The sequence below is a fragment of the Rousettus aegyptiacus genome, unplaced genomic scaffold, assembly GCF_014176215.1.
Source record: "Rousettus aegyptiacus isolate mRouAeg1 unplaced genomic scaffold, mRouAeg1.p scaffold_m13_p_3, whole genome shotgun sequence".
Classification (NCBI taxonomy): domain Eukaryota; kingdom Metazoa; phylum Chordata; class Mammalia; order Chiroptera; family Pteropodidae; genus Rousettus; species Rousettus aegyptiacus.
The window spans coordinates 142,158,127-142,176,251 of NW_023416306.1; the positions used below are offsets into that span (position 1 = coordinate 142,158,127).

Here is an 18,125-nt window from a genome sequence, read left to right on the forward strand (position 1 = left end):
CAAACCCATGTTAAAAAAAATTAAAAGAGAATAAAATGCAAATAAGTTTCCTTCCTTCTTCAATCTCCATTTTATTCCCTAGAAAAAAGCTATTCCTAATGGATTTTTGTATCTATTTTATCACATGCTAGACAATTTCTTTGCATATTTAAATAAGTATCCTCTTTACATTTATGATATACCATGTTTATTATGCAACGTGGACTTTTTATTTAATATACTTTAGACCTCTTAGCATCAGAAAAGAGCCTTATTCTTTTTAATGGCTGTGTAGTATTTTATTATACAGAAGTGCCTAAGTCATTTAACCAGTCCTATATTGATAACTTCCCATGTTTAGCCACTTGATGACTTTAGACAGTTTAATAATATTCCTGGGACCATGAAGTCCAAATATTAACCTCTAACTACTCTAGGCTTGGTAAATGAGTCCAAATAACAATTAAGACAGCTTGTTACCACATTGTGAACAAATTTTGCAAGAGAGGCAGTTTCTTTAGTGTCTAGTCTTCTCGAATTGCTCAATAGAGTGATTACTGCTCTCGCTTAATTATATAGAAAATTATAGAATTGGGTGGAGTGGGGATAGTGGGCAGTATCAGCTTCCTTCACATTTCCCTTTTGCTGACTGTGGAATGACTTTTTATTTTTTGGCCCATATTTAAATCAAGAGTGTGATAATCCATGTATAGTAATTAAAATTCAGTAAAGATCATTCTTCACTACTCGAATACTGACATTTCAGAATTGTTTGTAAGCTATATGAGTAACTTCCCAAAGGTATTTATCGCATAGAAATCTCCAGTGAATAAACACACTCTTTATAGTAGCTGCTGGTAATTTTTATTTTGGTTGATTATTAGCTTTGTTTAATGAAAAGAAATGATATATATTCACTAATTTACCTGCTTAACACATGTATTCTCTTGCCTTTGGTGATGCCTGCTATCTTTTAAAATTTCCTCTATCCCTTCCCCATCCTCAAGGTTTATGCATTGCTTTTATTACATGCAGGTTAAATAGTTTTGCAGTGCATAGTAAAAAGGAAAACACTTTTCCTGAGAGCACATGCCTGGACTTTGTACTTCTTCAAGACTCTACCTTTGTTTGGCTTCTTAACTCCCAGAAATGGCATCATTATCCAGTTCTTCCTATGCCATCTGGGATTTCTGAAAGTGACCTGGAATGCAATTGCCAAAGGAGCTTAGTAACTCTGCTGGTATCAGAACAAGTTCCTGCTGTCTTCCATACTTCCCCAAAGCTCGATAGGCATGTCCAGTTGACTGATCCTGGACCATTTATTTGTTCGGACCTGCTCATCATTGTCCTATGAGCTGTGTGTACTTATGTTCTAGTATCTTATAATGATCCCCCAAAAAAGACCATTTTACTTTTTCTTTTCGAATGAGCATTTGCTTTCAAAGTAATGGTAACTTTATTTCACTGCAATTGATATCAGTGTACTGGTAATCATTTTTGCAGTTTTCAGAATCGATTTCCTTTCTAGCTATTTGTAGTGAATGTTTAGTGATATTCAAAAGAATTGAGTTTCAATTACGTAAACTTTTGGGAAGTGTGGCCAGGAAATAATTAGAATCTTACAGAACTATTGTCAGCATTCAAACCTCGATTTTATAAAATTGGCTGATAAAATCTTAACTTGGTCCTGGAAAGACCATCCCTTGCCTCTTATAAATTCATATGATCATGATGTTTTCATTTAGTTCTATAAGCAGTGTGATGACTTTTTTTATTGATTGACAAGGAGGACCCCTAACATTTCACCTATTAAAAATAAAACCTCAAGAGTCTGTACATAAGAGAAAATTGCTGGAAACCAATTTGAAGTTTTTGTAGCCAAACAATCAGTGCTCAAGTAAATATGGCTTATGCATACTTTTTAAAAAAGTACCTAATAGTAAGAAAGAATTTTGAAAATTGTACTGAATGCACTTTTATAAAAATATAATATTAAAATATATTTGATTGCATCTTAATGTACTAAGTACTAATTTTCATTCATGTATGAGCATCCTTAAGTCTTCTGTCATGGGCTATATCTGTGATGCTTTTATGATTTCCACAATAGAAGTATAATTGAAACAGAGCCGGGGGGGAAAAAAGGAAAATATAATAGAACTTCCCAACTTCTCTTCTAACTGGCCCTGTGACCATTTGAAGAACTTCCAACATAATGGCTTTCGTAAACTGGAAATTCTCCAATAATTGCCTCTTGGGACATGTAGAATTTAAAACAAAAGAAAACGTTTTTTTAAAGTTTGTCCTGTTGTTATCCCTATAGCTGGTGCCTGCAGCCTCAGGAGTACTTTTCTGTGTTCATCCAGATTGCATCTAGCATTATATTCAAGTGTTTAGATTTGTTGGCTGACACAAAACAACTTTTAAATGGGTCGTTTGAGTGGATCTAAAAATCAATATAATATTGACAATGAAGCTGGATGCATTTTGAGGCATGGGATTTCAATGTGCACAAAGTAATTTTAAATAAAAGAATCAATAAAATGGCTAACGAGTTTTCAGGTATATCCTTACAGTTTTTTAATGGAGTTTTTGAGGAGGCTTGCAAACTTTCTCCTTTCAATAGAATACTGACATCTGCATGATGCACTTATGAGCATTCATTATCCATGTGAAACTATTCTTATAGGCTCCAAAAACTTAGACGCACATGGAAATAATAGCTGCCATTTATTGAACATCTTTCACGTGCCAAGCATTTGGCTAAATACGTTAGCAGCTTCGTAGTTACTATTTCCAATTCCTGGTAGATGTCTATGCACTCACATATGTAGGGGTGTGTGTGTGTGGTAGTAGCTACAAATATAGTCTTGTTTTAGTTTTAACGTAAATGGTGATACATATGTATTGATAGGCATCTTGATTTCTTTCTTTTTTTCCCCTATGAATATGTTAGATCTTTTCATGTCAGTATCCATGGATCTAGCACATTCTTTGAACCTGGGCATAGGATTCTGTTGTCATACTTGTCTGCACAATGGAATCACCTGTGAAGTTTGGAAAAATTCCCATGCCTGGGCCCCAGTAGCAGAGATTCTGATATAACTGGCATGGAGGAAAGTCTGAGCATTGGGATATGAGAGCTAGTATTTCATGCTATTGGTGCAGCAACATTTATTGAAACATTCCTTTATTGAGGGATACTTAACTTAGGTGATTCTCTATTACAAATAATTAATCTCATTTTTTTTTTCCTTTTACAGTGGTGTAGTGAACACCCTTGTTAACATCTTTGTGCCCATGTGTGACTATACCTGTAGGTTAATCCCTAAATATGGAATCTAGGAGTTCTTATCTGTGGCTCAAAGGGGTAGTATATTAAAGATAACAATAGCTACTGCCAGATTGCCCCTACTGAGGTGATACAATTGACTTTCCCATCCATAGGTTATTAGATTGCACATTGTGGTGTTGAGGGCTGGTCCCCTTGACCATCTCCCCCAGTTAAAAAAAAAGTTTGTTCAGATTTTGGTGGGTTGTATATTTAAGTGCTTATAGAGGTTCCCAGCACGAAAGGAGACTGGGGAAATACCAAGTCAAAGCTTTATTTCTCTAGGCCTTTTTAGTGCTGTGTCTTTGGAAATGAGTTTTATAGGCTGACCTGACAAAGTGATGCCTTCACTTCTGATCATTAGTGGGTGTGTGCGTCACTCATGAAGGGGTGAGGCAGTTCACGCTGAAGAGCAACAACTACTAGAGCCACACAACACCTGAAACAGGTGGAGGCTGGAGTGCCTCTTTATGGCCTTATTTCTACACGAGAACTTGCATTCGACTGAAGCGTTTACTACCATCTTTCCATAAACCACTCTTGAAGTTTATGTAAAATTTGTAGGTAGAATTTTTATGAAGGGCAGAGTGCTTCTTTCAAAGGGAGTTTCAGTTTTCATAATGTGACTCCCCATCATCCATCCTTATTGTTTCTGGGTGGCTTCTCCATGACTCGTTGTGAGCAGGACTCATTAGGGAACAGCCCGAGCATAGGTGTGGTGCTGGCCTTGCCCAAAATGAGCCCTTTCGAACAGCAGGCTTGGTGGAGAGATTCAGGATGTTGTAAACAACTCACCACACTGTAATTTTAAACCCAGGACTCACCATGCATTTAGCTTTCTATAAACAAGTTTTTTTTTTTTTTTTTTTTTTTAACATTAGTAATGGCAAATGGTGGCTGTGACTACATGTATTCAGAATGATCTTTCTGAGGCAGAAGTGTGAAAGCCAGAGGCCCTGGGTGCTTGCAGTAGGTTTTCTATCTTGGTGACCAATTTGCAATTACTTTCCTGGGCAGACAAGATGCCTTCAGATGTGGAAATAGACTAATCAGTAGGTGGGATCAGTGACTGAGGACAACATGAAGGGGGAGGGGGTCAATGTAGCAAATATCAGCATCCTTGCAGTGACTAAGCTGGGTGTGCTATATGGTAGTTTTCATATAAGTGGTTGGATTGAAATACTAAACCTGTTGAATGCTTCACAATGTACAAGAAAGCTGAGATTTTTTTAATACCTTTTGCCACACTGCCCCCAACCACTTCAGAGAATTTCCCACAGTTTACAGATAAGCTCACTAACCTGCAGAGCCCTTGATTTAGTGATGACAACTGCCCTGTAGAGATTAAACCAGCTTCATTCCAGGAATTTGTTCTGCTGATACACACAGGAATGTCAGAGAAAGGAATCTGGTTAACATATTTCCATCCAACAGTAGTTATCGAATATAAATCCTCCCTCCAACTTTTTGATGTCTCTCTCACTTCCTTTTGTGATGCCCACTTAAAACCCATCGGTTATAGAGGACTTTAGGATGCTGAAGTCTTTTCTAAGTTACTCGATACTCCATGGAAGAAGTGGGTGAGCTAGTGTTGGAACCATGGCTACCTTTATCATATTGTGTGTCTGTTCATCAGTTTTTCCCTAACTGAAGAGCACACACATCATCGGCTGTGAGAAAGATGGAGTACTCTTAACAGTTACCGGAGTGAGGCTAATTTCAATCAAGAACTTTTGTTCTACATGGTGTTTCATTTTTTGCTCTTGCAATTGTATTAAAGTGATCTTGGCATAAAAGTAGTGAGAAGAACATGAAAAGAGGAACACATTAGTGAGTTTTAAAATCCACTTGCAGAAAACATGAACATATAAAGCCCTCTAGGCAAGCTTTTATTTTCAGTCCAGATAACTGGAGTTTCCCTATAATGCCAATAGACATTATTTTTCATAGAGGCCTGTGTAGAAATAAAAATTATATCTACTTGGCAATAAAATGGCTTGGTGATAAAACGTAGTAATAATATTTAAGAAGGAATAAGATTGAGCAGTTTGGAGGCTGAGAGGGTTGGTGGCAGTAATCTCTTTTCCAGAGGGATTACTTCTGGCCTCCCTGGGAAGAGGGACTGATTGTAAGGATGGCATCTGCGCCCTTGGTCCACAGTACCTCTAGTTTATCTTCCCTAATTTCTGCTAAACTTTACCTGAAGGTCTAGAAAACATAGTTGTTCAAACTAAATATATAAATGTTCAACCTCTTCTCTCTCAGGATTTGCCAAAATTATTTCAGTTGGGAGAAGTTTCCCCAAAACACCTAATGATATATTTCTTTTTAGGTAATGTCTTTTAATATCATTTGCATTTTCTGTATGAATGGTACCAAAAGGTTTTCTGCTTCTTGGTAAAGGTCTGAAACCTAAAATGCCTACAGTGTAATGGTTGCGGTGGGGAGACATTTTAAGAGGCACCGCATTTACCTGTAGTGGTGAAGATTCTGACTTTAGGGGTTATTTTATTGGGATCAGCAGAGGGCCGGAGCATATAGGGTACTTACAGGTGATTGCTGGTGTCTTGCAATATCCAAGTATTCTCTTCTGGTGACTATGATGTCTTACTCTCATATCCTTTCTGAAAGGCCTGCTAAGTGATTCAAGAAAGTTGCATTCTTTTCTTTTCTTTTTTCTTTTCTTTTCTTTTCTTTATTTTCTTTCTTTTTTTTCTGGTCTGTGGTCTTTTAGTTTAGTTCGTGCCTTGCTTTGTTTTCGTTGTTTTGTGAGATTTTTTCGTGTCTGGGTGCGTTTCGGTTCGTTTGGCGTTGTCTGTTGTTGTCGTTTTTCTTTCGTTCTGGCCTCCTCCTTCTCGAGTCTTTCTGTTATGTTCTCTTCTTTTTCTTATCTTTTTTCTTTTCGTTTTTTTTTTTCCTTTTTTTTCTTTCTTCCCTCCCTTCTTCCCTCCTCTCTGGTAACCACTAGTCCATTGAAAAGTTGCATTCTTTTTAATATTTGTATTTAAAAAAAATTTTTTTATAAGCTTGTTAAAGAACAAAACTTGGCCTCTTGGAAGAGTGAGAGCTTTGATGTGACTGACGTAGGCCACTGAGTCCTAGCTTCCTTTGTTTGTGCCAACGCCCCTCCTCCCTTTAAATTTGTCTTTGTACAATGAGTGGATCCGTTAGAGGCAGCAGCGAACATAGGAACCCAAAAGGGGAATACAATCTGCATTTCTTTCAGCTTCAGCTTAAATTTGTTTATTGACTTAACGCATAGACTAGGTACAGGTCAGCAGGCCCAAGGGCACAGGCTCTCTGGCCAGGCTGTGCTTTCTCTGATGGGGAGCTCCAGTGACACTTTTGGTTTGGCTCTTCTCCCAGATGATTGAGACGAGATGTCCTGGCTTCCAGACTGGTTTCTGTCACGTGAACAGCACAAACTTTCCAACTCGAGAACTGTGTTATTGGCTTTAGGGATTTGTGCCCTAAACCCGCGGTTAGAGTATTGAGTCATGACAGCGCTGCAGTTGCCAGCTTCTTAGGGTGAAACCTGGAGGTTCCCTTCTTTGCTCTTGAGATGAGGGGGAGGGTGTTTTCTGGCAGGGGTGTATGACTTGGGCTTGGAGGAATACTGTTAATTATGTGCTGGTTGAGGCTTGGTCTGGCTTGAGGGTGCACGTGGACTTCACTTGGGCTCCTTCCTCCCTTATCTAGGGAGGAAGTGGGAAAGGAAGGGGACTGATTCTGGCTTCCGCTTTGCACGCCCACCGCCAACGCCGATGCAGGGCAGACACAGAGAAGGGAGTGTGCTTTGCTTTTGCTGCTCTGCTTTAGGCCGTGGAGCAAAATGTTTGCAGGGCACCAGTGGATTTTTGAATGCTTGGGTTTTGGTTTCCCCCTTGATGATGGAGCGCCTACATCATTTTCCTCCTGCGTCAGAAAAGTCACCAGACTGAGACGACTGAGTGCTGGGTGAATTTCCAGGAGCCACTACAAGAAGTGCCCAATTAGAACATCCTTTGGGGACCAAGAGTGTGGGGAGGGCTGTCCCTCCACTGGACACGCTTACTGGGAAACGCCCTTTCCGTTTCCTGATGGCCAGGATGTTGAAACTTGTGGGGAAAACACATCCCCTTTCAAATGTTCTCCTACAACCTTTAAAGTATATCCCATGATTTTTTTTAAAGCTCCAAATAGTATCTGGCATCTGGTATACTTGGGAAGTGAAACCAGACATGAGGAATGTGCAAGGGAAGAGAGATGGCCAAGGAAAGAAGCAAAGCAATTTTTTTCTTTCACATTCTTCTTGATAAGAGAATTTAGGTTAACATTATCGTGTTGTTGAAACCCAAATTGCATGTCTGGGCCCTTTGGACAAATGCAAAATGTGAAAATGTGGGATAAACTGCAGCTCTGAAGACAATAGGTATGGCAGTTAGAATTCAGGGTTCCCCCAACCATCATAGTTGCTTGAATGGCATAAATTTTCGTTCACGTTCCACTTTTTATGTCTGTGACATTGTTTCAGTAACTCCAGAAACCATTTTTAATAAACAAACAATGACAGCATTTTAGTGTTGAAATTATAATTGGAGAATTAAATGTGAAATACTGTCTCTTTTGATTAAAATAATCAAAGTGGGGCATAACCTCTCTGGCTCCTAACTGTACTTTTGCAAGTATTTGCAGAAACGCAGTTGTTGAACTAAGGTGGGAGCTGGGGAGAACTCTCTCTCCTCTCCATTTCTTCAGCATCTAAGTTATTTCCCCTGGTTAGAGGAACTTTGGTAACTTAGCCAGTCAGCATATCCATCTGTCTGAACAGCCATCTTATAAACGTGTGGCAGAAGTCCCTGATGAATCCATTTAAATGATGTATGTATCAGTGCAAATCTATCTTATCAACACAGCCTTCAAGCTTCCCCCTATGTATTTGGTACTGATCGTGTGCTGCTTTGCGGAGAACAGACTGTACATAGCACATATGTATTGTGACTTGGCATTCTCAAAGGGAAATGTTAAGGAGGGTTTCCTTGTGGACTATATGAGTTGTTCTTCGATGTTTTTCATTATCGTGATCATTGTCATCTACATTCTGTAAAATTTGGCCCTCATTTTTTGACTGTTACCACATTGAGAGTCTTGTTTTGTTAGACAGTACAAATGACTCTGACTTCGAGCTAGGCCACAGATGGATTAAATTTCTTATTCTTTGCTAAGCAAAATGCACCTGCTCCAGAATCTTAAGTAGCTTTTTAATTGCTTCCTTGTGCATGGCATAGCAATAGTCATCTGTAATGCTATATAGATGGACTGCATTTTGGATGTCCCAGAAGTGACTTTTTCCCCTCTGCAACCATGCCAGAAGCTGAGATTAGAAGATGTTTTCTGGTTGAGGGCCCAGCTGTCATGGTGGAATTAGTCCTTTCTCTCAGTCCGATCTGATTTAAAAGAGACCAGGAGTGCAAACATAGGCCCCTGGGTTTAGTCACTGTATTCCCTCTTCACAGAACAGAAGGACCAACTTCACTGCTCCCTAAGTGTCCCCACGAGGCTTCGATCTCCCTAATCTGTGGATCTTTTTCTGCTGTTTCTCTAGCACCTAACACAGTGTCTGTCCGGCCTAGTGATTGAAGAGGCTGAGCTATGGTAGCTGCGTAAGCAAATATGCCTCGGGCAAAATGTTCACTGACTGTAAGGACTCGTGAAATGTCTCAGATGTTCTACCAGTGGGTCCGTTTCCATAGGAGCTTGCTTGAGGATGGGTGGAAAAACCAAGCACCAGTTAGTTCTGCCAAAAAGAAATTCCTTGTTGGTGGGAAACTGCAAATACCCCGAGGATGAAGTCTATTTGTGAAGCTACTGTCAGCATCGAAAATCTTGACGAGTGGCTAAAGAGCACTTGGTGATCTGATTGGCTTCAAATGTTTTGGCAGTTGTGAAAAACAGATCTACATGCAACTGTGGGAAGAACACCCAGCCACACAGCCCTGAAGTTCAGAGATGAGATCATCTGTTCACTTAGGCATTTATGTCTTCACATTCAGCAAACATTTATTGAGAATATATTGTGTGCCAGGGACTGAATGAAACCTGGTCCCTGTCTTGAGGATCTCATAGTTGGGGAAACAGGCATGAATTTAAGCAAACATGCAACTATGTATATGGTGCTAGGAGTATGGAAAGAAATGTGTGACCATCTCCGGGGAAACTTAAAGATTTATAAAAACATTAGTATTTGTGTGGGTCTTGAATGGTGAGTGGAAGATGGTCAAGTAAAGAAGTAATAGAGCATCCTAAGCTGAGGGGATTGCAGAGGTGTGAGCTCAGAAATGTGGTTCCTTTCAAGAGCTGTTGATTGCATGTGCACGTGTTGGGGGGTGGGGAGTGGGCAGCATGTAGACACACAGTGCTCAGGATGTTGGGACACAGGGGTGAAAAATAAAGTAGGTAAGGGCCAGGCCATGGAGGGTCTTGTGGTCCAGGCTGGAAAGTTGGACTGTATCCAGGAGACGCTGCTGAGCTGAGTGACACAATCAGATTTATGATGTGCTGAGAATAAATCCCAGACTCCTCACTCTAGTGTATGAGGCCCTGGGGTCTGGACCCCTGCCCTCTTCAGCCTCTTCTCTCTTAACAGTCCTTTTACTCACTGCTCCAGCCTCACTGGTCTTCCTTTTCTAACTCAGACATGCCAAGTGCTCCACCTGCTTCGGGCTTCTGTACACACTCCTCTGCCTGGCATCCTCTTCCCTGAGCCTTTGCAGGGCTGGTCCATTTCTGCATTAGGTCTCAGTTTAAACGCCCCTCTCCGGAGAGGCCTTGCCTGATCACACTCTCTAACATAGCCGTCGGTTCCCACCACCATCATCACCATTTTCTTTCACTTTCCTCTTGGGTCCCTTGTAACACTAACCAAAATCGATACTTTAGTTTACTTGATTTTGTCCCGCTTTCTCCAAAGCAAATAAGCTCTCTGAAGTTACATGGTTTCATTTTCTTCCCTCTTCCCTTCTGTGCACAGTGTTTGACACATAATTGGTGTTTGATAAACGTTTGACTCAAATTATATGGATGAACGAGGGCAGCTTTGGCAACTGCATGGACGCACCACCTGTTTTTGTATGGTCCATGAGCTAGCTAAGAATGGTTTTCACATTTTTAAATGGTACAGCAAATCAAAAAAAAAAAAGAACAATATTTTATGACATGACATTATATGAAATTCAGATTTCAGTGTCCAAAAATAAAGTTTTATTGGCACAGGGGCATGCCCATATTCTCAGATGTCTGTGGCTGCTTTCATGATGAAATGGTAGGGTTCAGTAATTGTGATAGAGGCCCATAAAGCCTAAAATATTTACTATCTGGCCTTTTACAGAAAAGGTTTGCCAACCCCTAGCCGGGAAATCAGTAGTCAGGGAGAAGTCTTAAGAAGTTGTTATAGTCATTCAGATAGGAGATGAGGATAGGCTGGACTAAGGTCGTAACCTTGAGGTTAGAGAGGGTGGGAACTGAATTCCAGCCAGATTAAGCAAGCAGGTTTCCTGAACTCTGCCAAGCTTCCATGCCCCACTCCCAACCAATTACACTTTTCCAAATAAACATCTCTTTGTCTTCACCAGGATATCAAATCTCTCTCAAATTTTTCTCTTCCTAATTGCCCTGCTCTCTCCCAAATGTCTACTTAAGTGTCATCTCTGAAATGGGGATGATGGAATGATGTGATGGGTGTGTTGTGCTTACTAAAATCATATACACAGCCAGTTTCTGGGACTCCTTGTTAGCGAAGCACTAGAACTGTTGAGGAGAACTGGCCAGAAGCGTCAGCTGCCACTGAGCAGTCGAGTGGGGTGGATGATTACTCCCGCTTCCTGTTTTGGTCTATAGCTGGGAGACTAGGCTCTGAACAGTCGAGTTCCAAATACATGTATTAAAAATGGTTGCTTGTTGGAAATCTCAAAGCTTTGCCATCGCCTACAGTTTAAGGATTGGTTTAATAGAAGACCTCGTATTTGGGGTTGCACAGAGGAACTAGCGTCAGACTTGGTCTTTGGGCTTTAAACACAAATCACCTGTCAAAGACAATATTTTATCTTTATTAAAATTATTTCAATTAGTTTCTTAAATGTAATAGACCTTGTATCTTATTACCCATCTTAGAAACTAGCCAAGACACTCATATTCTTTGGTTTATACAACTGCTGGCATGTTTTTTTTTTTTTAAGACTGAAAAACTGCTTTGGATTTAGACCTTAACATTTCCTCTGTACCCTTCCTACATACAGTCCGAATGTAATATAACTTAGATTTAAGTGAAATAACTTGGAAAATGAAAAAAATAAAGGAATTGCTCTCTCCGTTCACTTCCCAGATACTTTGGTTATATGTGTGAGGCTGTATTCAGCACATGCTGTGGGCATTTTTCCTCAAGGAGTTGACTTTTCAGTGGGGGAAGACCCAGACCACAAATTCCTCTAATTGTTGGCTGTGCATCATGGGGTCACAATGTGCTAAGAGGGCCCAGACCACATTTAATTGAGTAGGTTAGTACATTTGTCCCATGTACTATCATGTGCTGGGGACACAGAGAACAATATAGCCAAGGTCCCTCCCCCATGAAATAACAGAATAGGATAAATTAAATAGTGGTAGGTGCTGCAGAGAAAATCACACAGGGTAATGGGATAGAGAGTGTCTGGTGCATTCAAAGAGGACTACTGCAGGTAGGGAGCTGGTGATGGCTTCTCTGAGAAAGTGAAGTTCATATTGAGGTCATAATGATGAGGAAGACACAGCCATGCACAGATGAGAACCAGAGCATGCCAGTCAAGGCCATAGCTGATGCAATGGCCCTGAGGTATGAGCCAGCATGGCCGGAGTAGTTGAAGTGCAGTGACTTGTACGAAGAGTGCTCCGTGGTGAGGAGGCAAAGCAGCCAGGGGCCACATCGTGGAGGCCCTCGGAGGCTGTTGGATGGCCTTTGCGTAGTCTTATAATTTCAGTGAGCCACGGGAAGTTTTTATAAAATAAGTTCGATACGTAAAAATTTAACATCCAAAATGGATAAAAGCAGAATTGTTGGAATTGAAGCTGGAGTGAGAAGCTCAAATCAGTACCTACTGAAAATCTCTGATCTTTCCCCCATCTCTCATCTAATAGTTTGGGGTATCTGACACCTTAGGCATTTCTAACAGGTAAGTCTAGTCTACAGACAACAGAACCAAGGACTTCTCACCTTCATCCTATCCCAGTCGCAGACATTAGAAAGTTCTTTCTTTTGTCTCCTTATAGCTTCCACCCATTGGTTTTAATTCAGCAGATGCCACCACTCACTCTGTTGCTGTTTATTTGTAGCAGCCCTGAAATCAGTTCAAGGACAGTGCAGGTTTCTGCATGCCCCTTAGGCCTTCTCTTCCTTTTTAGGAAGTGCCCGTAGTAGTGTTAGCCCTGTCTCTCAGGACATGCTGGGATCTCAGGATAGTGACATTAATTGCACTGTCTGGTGATCTGCAGTCTACTCTCTGTGAGGGTGCTCAGCATCCATTGTAGCTTCTTCAGCAAGGTCACCTGCTACAGCTCTAAAAAGTGAGAGCTGTCAGGGCCCAACCACATCTGCTCACTTGCTCACTAGTGTGTGCTCGCGCGCGCGCTCGCGCGCGCTCTCTCTCTCTCTCTCTCTCTCTCTCTGTCTCTCTTTCTCTTTCTCTCTCACTGCCCTCCCCTCCACAGGCTTCTAAATGTGGCTCCCAGGCACCCGTGGGTAAATCCAGAGTCCTCCACCTGGGCTGCAGCTTCTCCGTCTAGTGTTCCTCTCCAGTCTGTCTGACTCTTCACACCTTTGTTGCTGTCATCTCTCCTTCACAGATGCATTTCTCCTCTGCCCTTACAACTCATGAAAGGCCAGTTCTCATCCCACCTTTTTTTCCCAACTCTGTCTCTTGTTAAAAATTGAAAATCTAGAAAAGTTTTACATGAATATGCTCTCATTATACATATATAAAAAAACGAAAAGAATGTTTCCTTTCTTGCCTTTCTCTCTGAGTTAGGATTTTGCTTTGTATCTTTCTAAGCCTTTTAGCTATGCATTTACATGTAAATTTAGTTTTTTTTTGTATGAAATTGTTTTTAAAACACATTATGGCATCATGTAATACACATTATTCTTTGACTTGCTTTTTTCACTTGACAGTATAACTTGGAAATTTTCCAAGCCAATACACATAGTTGTAACTTAAAAAAATGTTCAATCGTAAAAAATGTATTATTATGGTAAAAATTCAGACTCAAAGGGTATAAAGTGAAAAAGGAATAATTCTCTAATTTTTTAAATTTATTTTGGGGGTTATTGCTATTAAAACTTTCTTACATTCATAGATGCTTTAAAACAGGTAATCTTGTAGTATATAGTATAGATGTGATAATATCTTGAACATTTTTCCATCTCTATAACACAGATGCCTCTTCATTTTAATGGGTGCATAGTATTCTATTATGTGGCTATACTATAATTTATTTAACTGTCTTCCTAGTAGTGCATTCATTTGATCTTTTCTGTTTGAAAATCTCTGGCCTTTCTAGCTCATGTTAAGTTGTTCTTCCTTTGTTTAAGTTATTCAACACAATAAATATTAACCAAGTGCCTCCTATCTTTCTGGCACTAGGACCCCCAAGATGCTTAATACATAGTGCCTTCCCTCCCCCCCCCCCCATTTTGAGTTGTCACAGTCTAACAGGAAGGACATACTCCTAAAGAACTTAGAATGTGACATGAACTGGAATGGATAGTTACGCTTTAGCACATGTATTATTCTACTTGGGGAAGGTAAAGAAGAGGAAGTTAGAACTAAATTGTAAAGGATGAATAAGAGATCTCCTGGGGTCAAGAATGAAAAGGTCATTCTTATAAGCGGAGTAACAGAAACAAAATGGTTTGGCAAGAAAGAGTGTGTGATGTACAAGGAAGGGCCAGTAGCCCAATGCAATGGCAGCATATGCTGGGATGTGGACTGACTGGAATTGTACTGTGTGGTCATACAAGCAGTAGGTGGTCATAGATTTCCTACAGGCGGTCATAGGTTTCAACTAGTGAATAGAAGGACATGTGCTCTCTGCTCAACTGGACTCAAACTCTCTTGAGGTTGTTAGCTCTATGCTCCTGGAAGGCACTGTCATTGCCTCCAGTGCAGGGGGCTCTTCCTTGGATTGGTCTGACTTAAAAAAAATTTTTTTAATTTACTTTGCACTCTTAATTATGTCATGTCCTTTTTTTGCAGAGTTTAGTCACTCAAGAAATAGTACAGAATTCAGCCATGGCCCCAAGGAAGAGAGGTGGACGGGGGATTTCATTCATCTTTTGCTGTTTTCGAAATAACGATCACCCAGAAATCACATATCGGCTGCGAAATGATAGCAACTTTGCACTTCAGACCATGGAGCCAGCATTACCCATGCCCCCTGTGGAGGAGCTGGACGTCATGTTCAGTGAACTTGTGGTAAGTCCCAGACTTCCATCCTGGCGGTAGTGGGGAGTCAGGAGGGAGAAGAGAGGATGTGGATGGTTTGGTTTAGTTAGCCATGGGCTTCCCCCACTTCAGTGACATGGCCCCCATCTGTCCCTTATGCGTGTAGCCCCCCTGTCAGCACTGAGCCTGTGGAGAAAGAGGAGAAGGAAGAAGGTAGCATCTCTACATCAGAAGGCTTTGCTGGTGCTTTACTTTTAAGTGAAAGGTTTTAGACCTATAGGTCTTCAAATACGTGGCAGTGCTGCGTCCTAAGTTACCCCTTCTGATTCCTCCCCATCACCACCTGAGTCTGTACGCATGTGTGTAAATAATTCCCTTATCTGCTTCACACCTCCTGGGAGTCCCCGGTGCTTCCTTCACCCCCACTCCCAGTGTATAGCATTAATGTCTTTTTAAAAATTAGTCATACTCCCCTTCTTGTCCTTGATCCTTTGATGAAAGACATTATTACTTAAGTAAAGTATAATTATTTAGCCTAATGATAGGATCGCAATAATAACTCATGTGGGAAACTTTTTATAGATACTATCATATTTTAGAATCCACTATACCAAAGTGAGAGCTGTATCTGGTATAGGACTCATGCATCAAGAGATGTAAGGGCTCCCTTCAACTGAGCTTTTAAAGCATCTCCGAAGTAGTGTTTCTTTCCAATCTGTTTCAGAGGATATTATGGTGTAGTTTAAAGGGCACTTACCGGGGTTCAACTTACTGCTCTAACTTTATTATCCGGAGAAGTATGGAAAAAGCATATGATTTTTCCCGTGATAGAAGAACTTTGGTGGCAGATGTAACGAATGTAGGTCAGCTGGGGTTCTGCTCCTCTCTCTCTTCTATCCATGACCCAACCCTAGTGGAAGAGGAATGAGAGACATGGTGAACTCCTGGCAGGCGCTAAGTGTATGCTTAGAAATGATACATGTCACTTCTGCCCGCATTTCTTTGGCCAAAGTAAATCACATGGCTACTCCTGAGTTCACAGGGCAGGGATGTATCATCCTTCTATAGAGACTGGTCCCATAAATCACATGACCAAGCCTAATGTCATTGGTGTGGGTGGAGGACACATAGTTTTCTCACAGGGGGAGGAGCAGTGAATCATCTGCCATGATGGCTACCAAGAAGGGCAATCATAATGTATTGACAAGCTTGGTCTTATTTCCCACTTAAAGCCCTTTAAAACCAAAAGTCAACCTAAGGAGACAGATGTTACTGATAGATAAAAACCTCTTCGGTGGTTGTGAAGCTGTGGGCAGAGCTGAGTACCCTCACAGCATTCCCATCCACTGTCCTTTCAATCGTGTTCTGTCATCCTCCCAAAACGAGACCTAAGCCAGAGCCTGGGTGGTGGCAGCTCCGTGTACATCTTGAAGACAGCTCATTGTTCTGTATTCATAAGGGAGAAAATTCCACTTTCTGCCTTACTGATGTCTTTATTCTGTGTGAAAATTGCCTACAGCTGTTAGTTGTTAAAAAGCCAATGCCAAACCAGAACTTTAAGCTAAAACCATTGGAAAACAAATTATCTTGAGGTTTGTATCTGTCCTGGTTAGTGACTGATGGATTTTTGTCTACTTCTGACTTTAGGGACTTTGACCGCAAATCTATCCAACTGCCAAGGGTGTCCTGGGGCAGGGGAAGTGAACTCAGAGCCACTGGAAACCTCTGCCCTGGGTTCTCTTGAGTTGTCCCAGAAGCAGTTGTGCTTCTGCCCGTGCACAGGAGAGGGCGGCCACGTGGGGAGGCAGAGAGTGCATGGCCCCTGGAGTCAAACCACTCTGCAAGTAGGGTAACTTCCTTTAAGATGGTTTCTGTTGGACTTTGAGTTTATTTTCTTGTTTATAAAATGGAGATAATACCTCCTTTCTGATAAGGGTTCGTGTGAAGATTAAAGCAGCTAACTTCTTTTAAAAGGCCAGCACCCAGTAGGTGCTTTACACCCTGCATCCTAGAGGGATGAGAGAGAGTAAGACAGGCATTTTTCTGGGTACTACACCCCAAGCAGATATCGCAGGCTTTTCCTTTTCTTGAAAGCTAATCTGCCTGCTGTGAGAGAGCCCGTGTGGGTCCCAGATCGCAGGCCATTTTATCTCTGTATCTGTTGGAAAGCATCTCATCAGAACCAGTTACTGTAAACTAATTTCCTTGGCCTTGTCCTATGAGTCACTCATTTGATATTTTTAAAGTGATACCAAATAGGTTGCTTTCAGAATAGCTTACTGCAACCTTATCATCTCATAAATAAAGCAAGCCTGTATGGGAGGTCAGCTGTGTGAATCTTTAAAGAAGGTGGGAAGCAAGGAGCGCCTTGTTTTCTAGCAGGTTCCCTGCTACAGGCAACAAAATGAGAGTCATTCCAATTTCAGGAAGCAGTGGTTTCCGGAGGTCTCAGTGCCACACCCTGCCTATTTTTTTTTTTTTAATAACAACTTTATTGAGATAGAATTTACATCCCATGCAATTCATCTATTTAAAGTGTACAATTTAATGGCTTTTAGTATAGTCACAGAATTGTGTAACCATCAGTACAGTAAGTTTTAGAACGTTTTCATCATCCCTAGAGCAACTCCCTTTACCTGTTCACCATCACTTCCCATTTCTCCCCAACCCCGCCAATTCTCCGGCAACCACTAGTTTACTCTCTGTTTCTGTGAATTTACCTATTCTGAGCATTTCATATAAATGAAATCATATAATATGTGGCCTTTTGTGACGGGCTTCTTTTACTTAGCATAAGGGTTTTCAGGGTTTATCCATGTTGTAGCATATATCAGTACTTCATTTCTTTATGTTGCCAAATAATATTCCATCGTGTGAACATGCCACATTTTATTTATCCATTTGTCATTGATGGACATTTAGGTTGTTGCTAGTCTTTGTTATGACTAATGCTGCTATAAAAGCTTTGCATGGAAATATATTTTTAGTTCTCATCAATGTATACCTATGAGTGGGATTTTTGGGTCATATGGTGAAATTGTGTTTGACTTTTGAGAAACTGCCAGACTGGTTTTCCAAAGCAGCTGCACCATTTTACATTCCCACCAGCAGTGTACGATGGTTCTAGTTTTTCCGCATATTTGCCAACTGTTGTGAGTTTGTGTGAACTCTGCTAACTATATATTTTATGCCTTTGCACATCAATCCTTTTTTCCTGGATTACCATCCCTGCCTCACCTGTTGTTCACTTCAGGATGTGCTTCATCCACTGTCTCTGCCACTAATCAAGAACATAACCAGAGATCCAGCACTGTTCCCATAAAATAAGATTCAGCTGAATCTTGTCTTTGATACAGGCTTCAAAG

General features: G+C 40.8%; 1 protein-coding gene across 3 annotated transcripts in view; it reads left to right on the forward strand.

Moving 5' to 3' along the window:
* Nucleotides 1-18,125, forward strand: part of DAAM1 (dishevelled associated activator of morphogenesis 1) — a 150,662-nt gene that overhangs the window by 43,282 nt on the left and 89,255 nt on the right. For all 3 annotated transcript variants that reach the window (XM_036218349.1, XM_036218351.1, XM_036218350.1), the window contains exon 2: nt 14,572-14,790. In XM_036218349.1, the coding sequence (XP_036074242.1) occupies nt 14,608-14,790 (183 nt within the window). In that variant the 5' untranslated portion in view covers nt 14,572-14,607. The remainder of the gene's footprint in view (nt 1-14,571; nt 14,791-18,125) is intronic.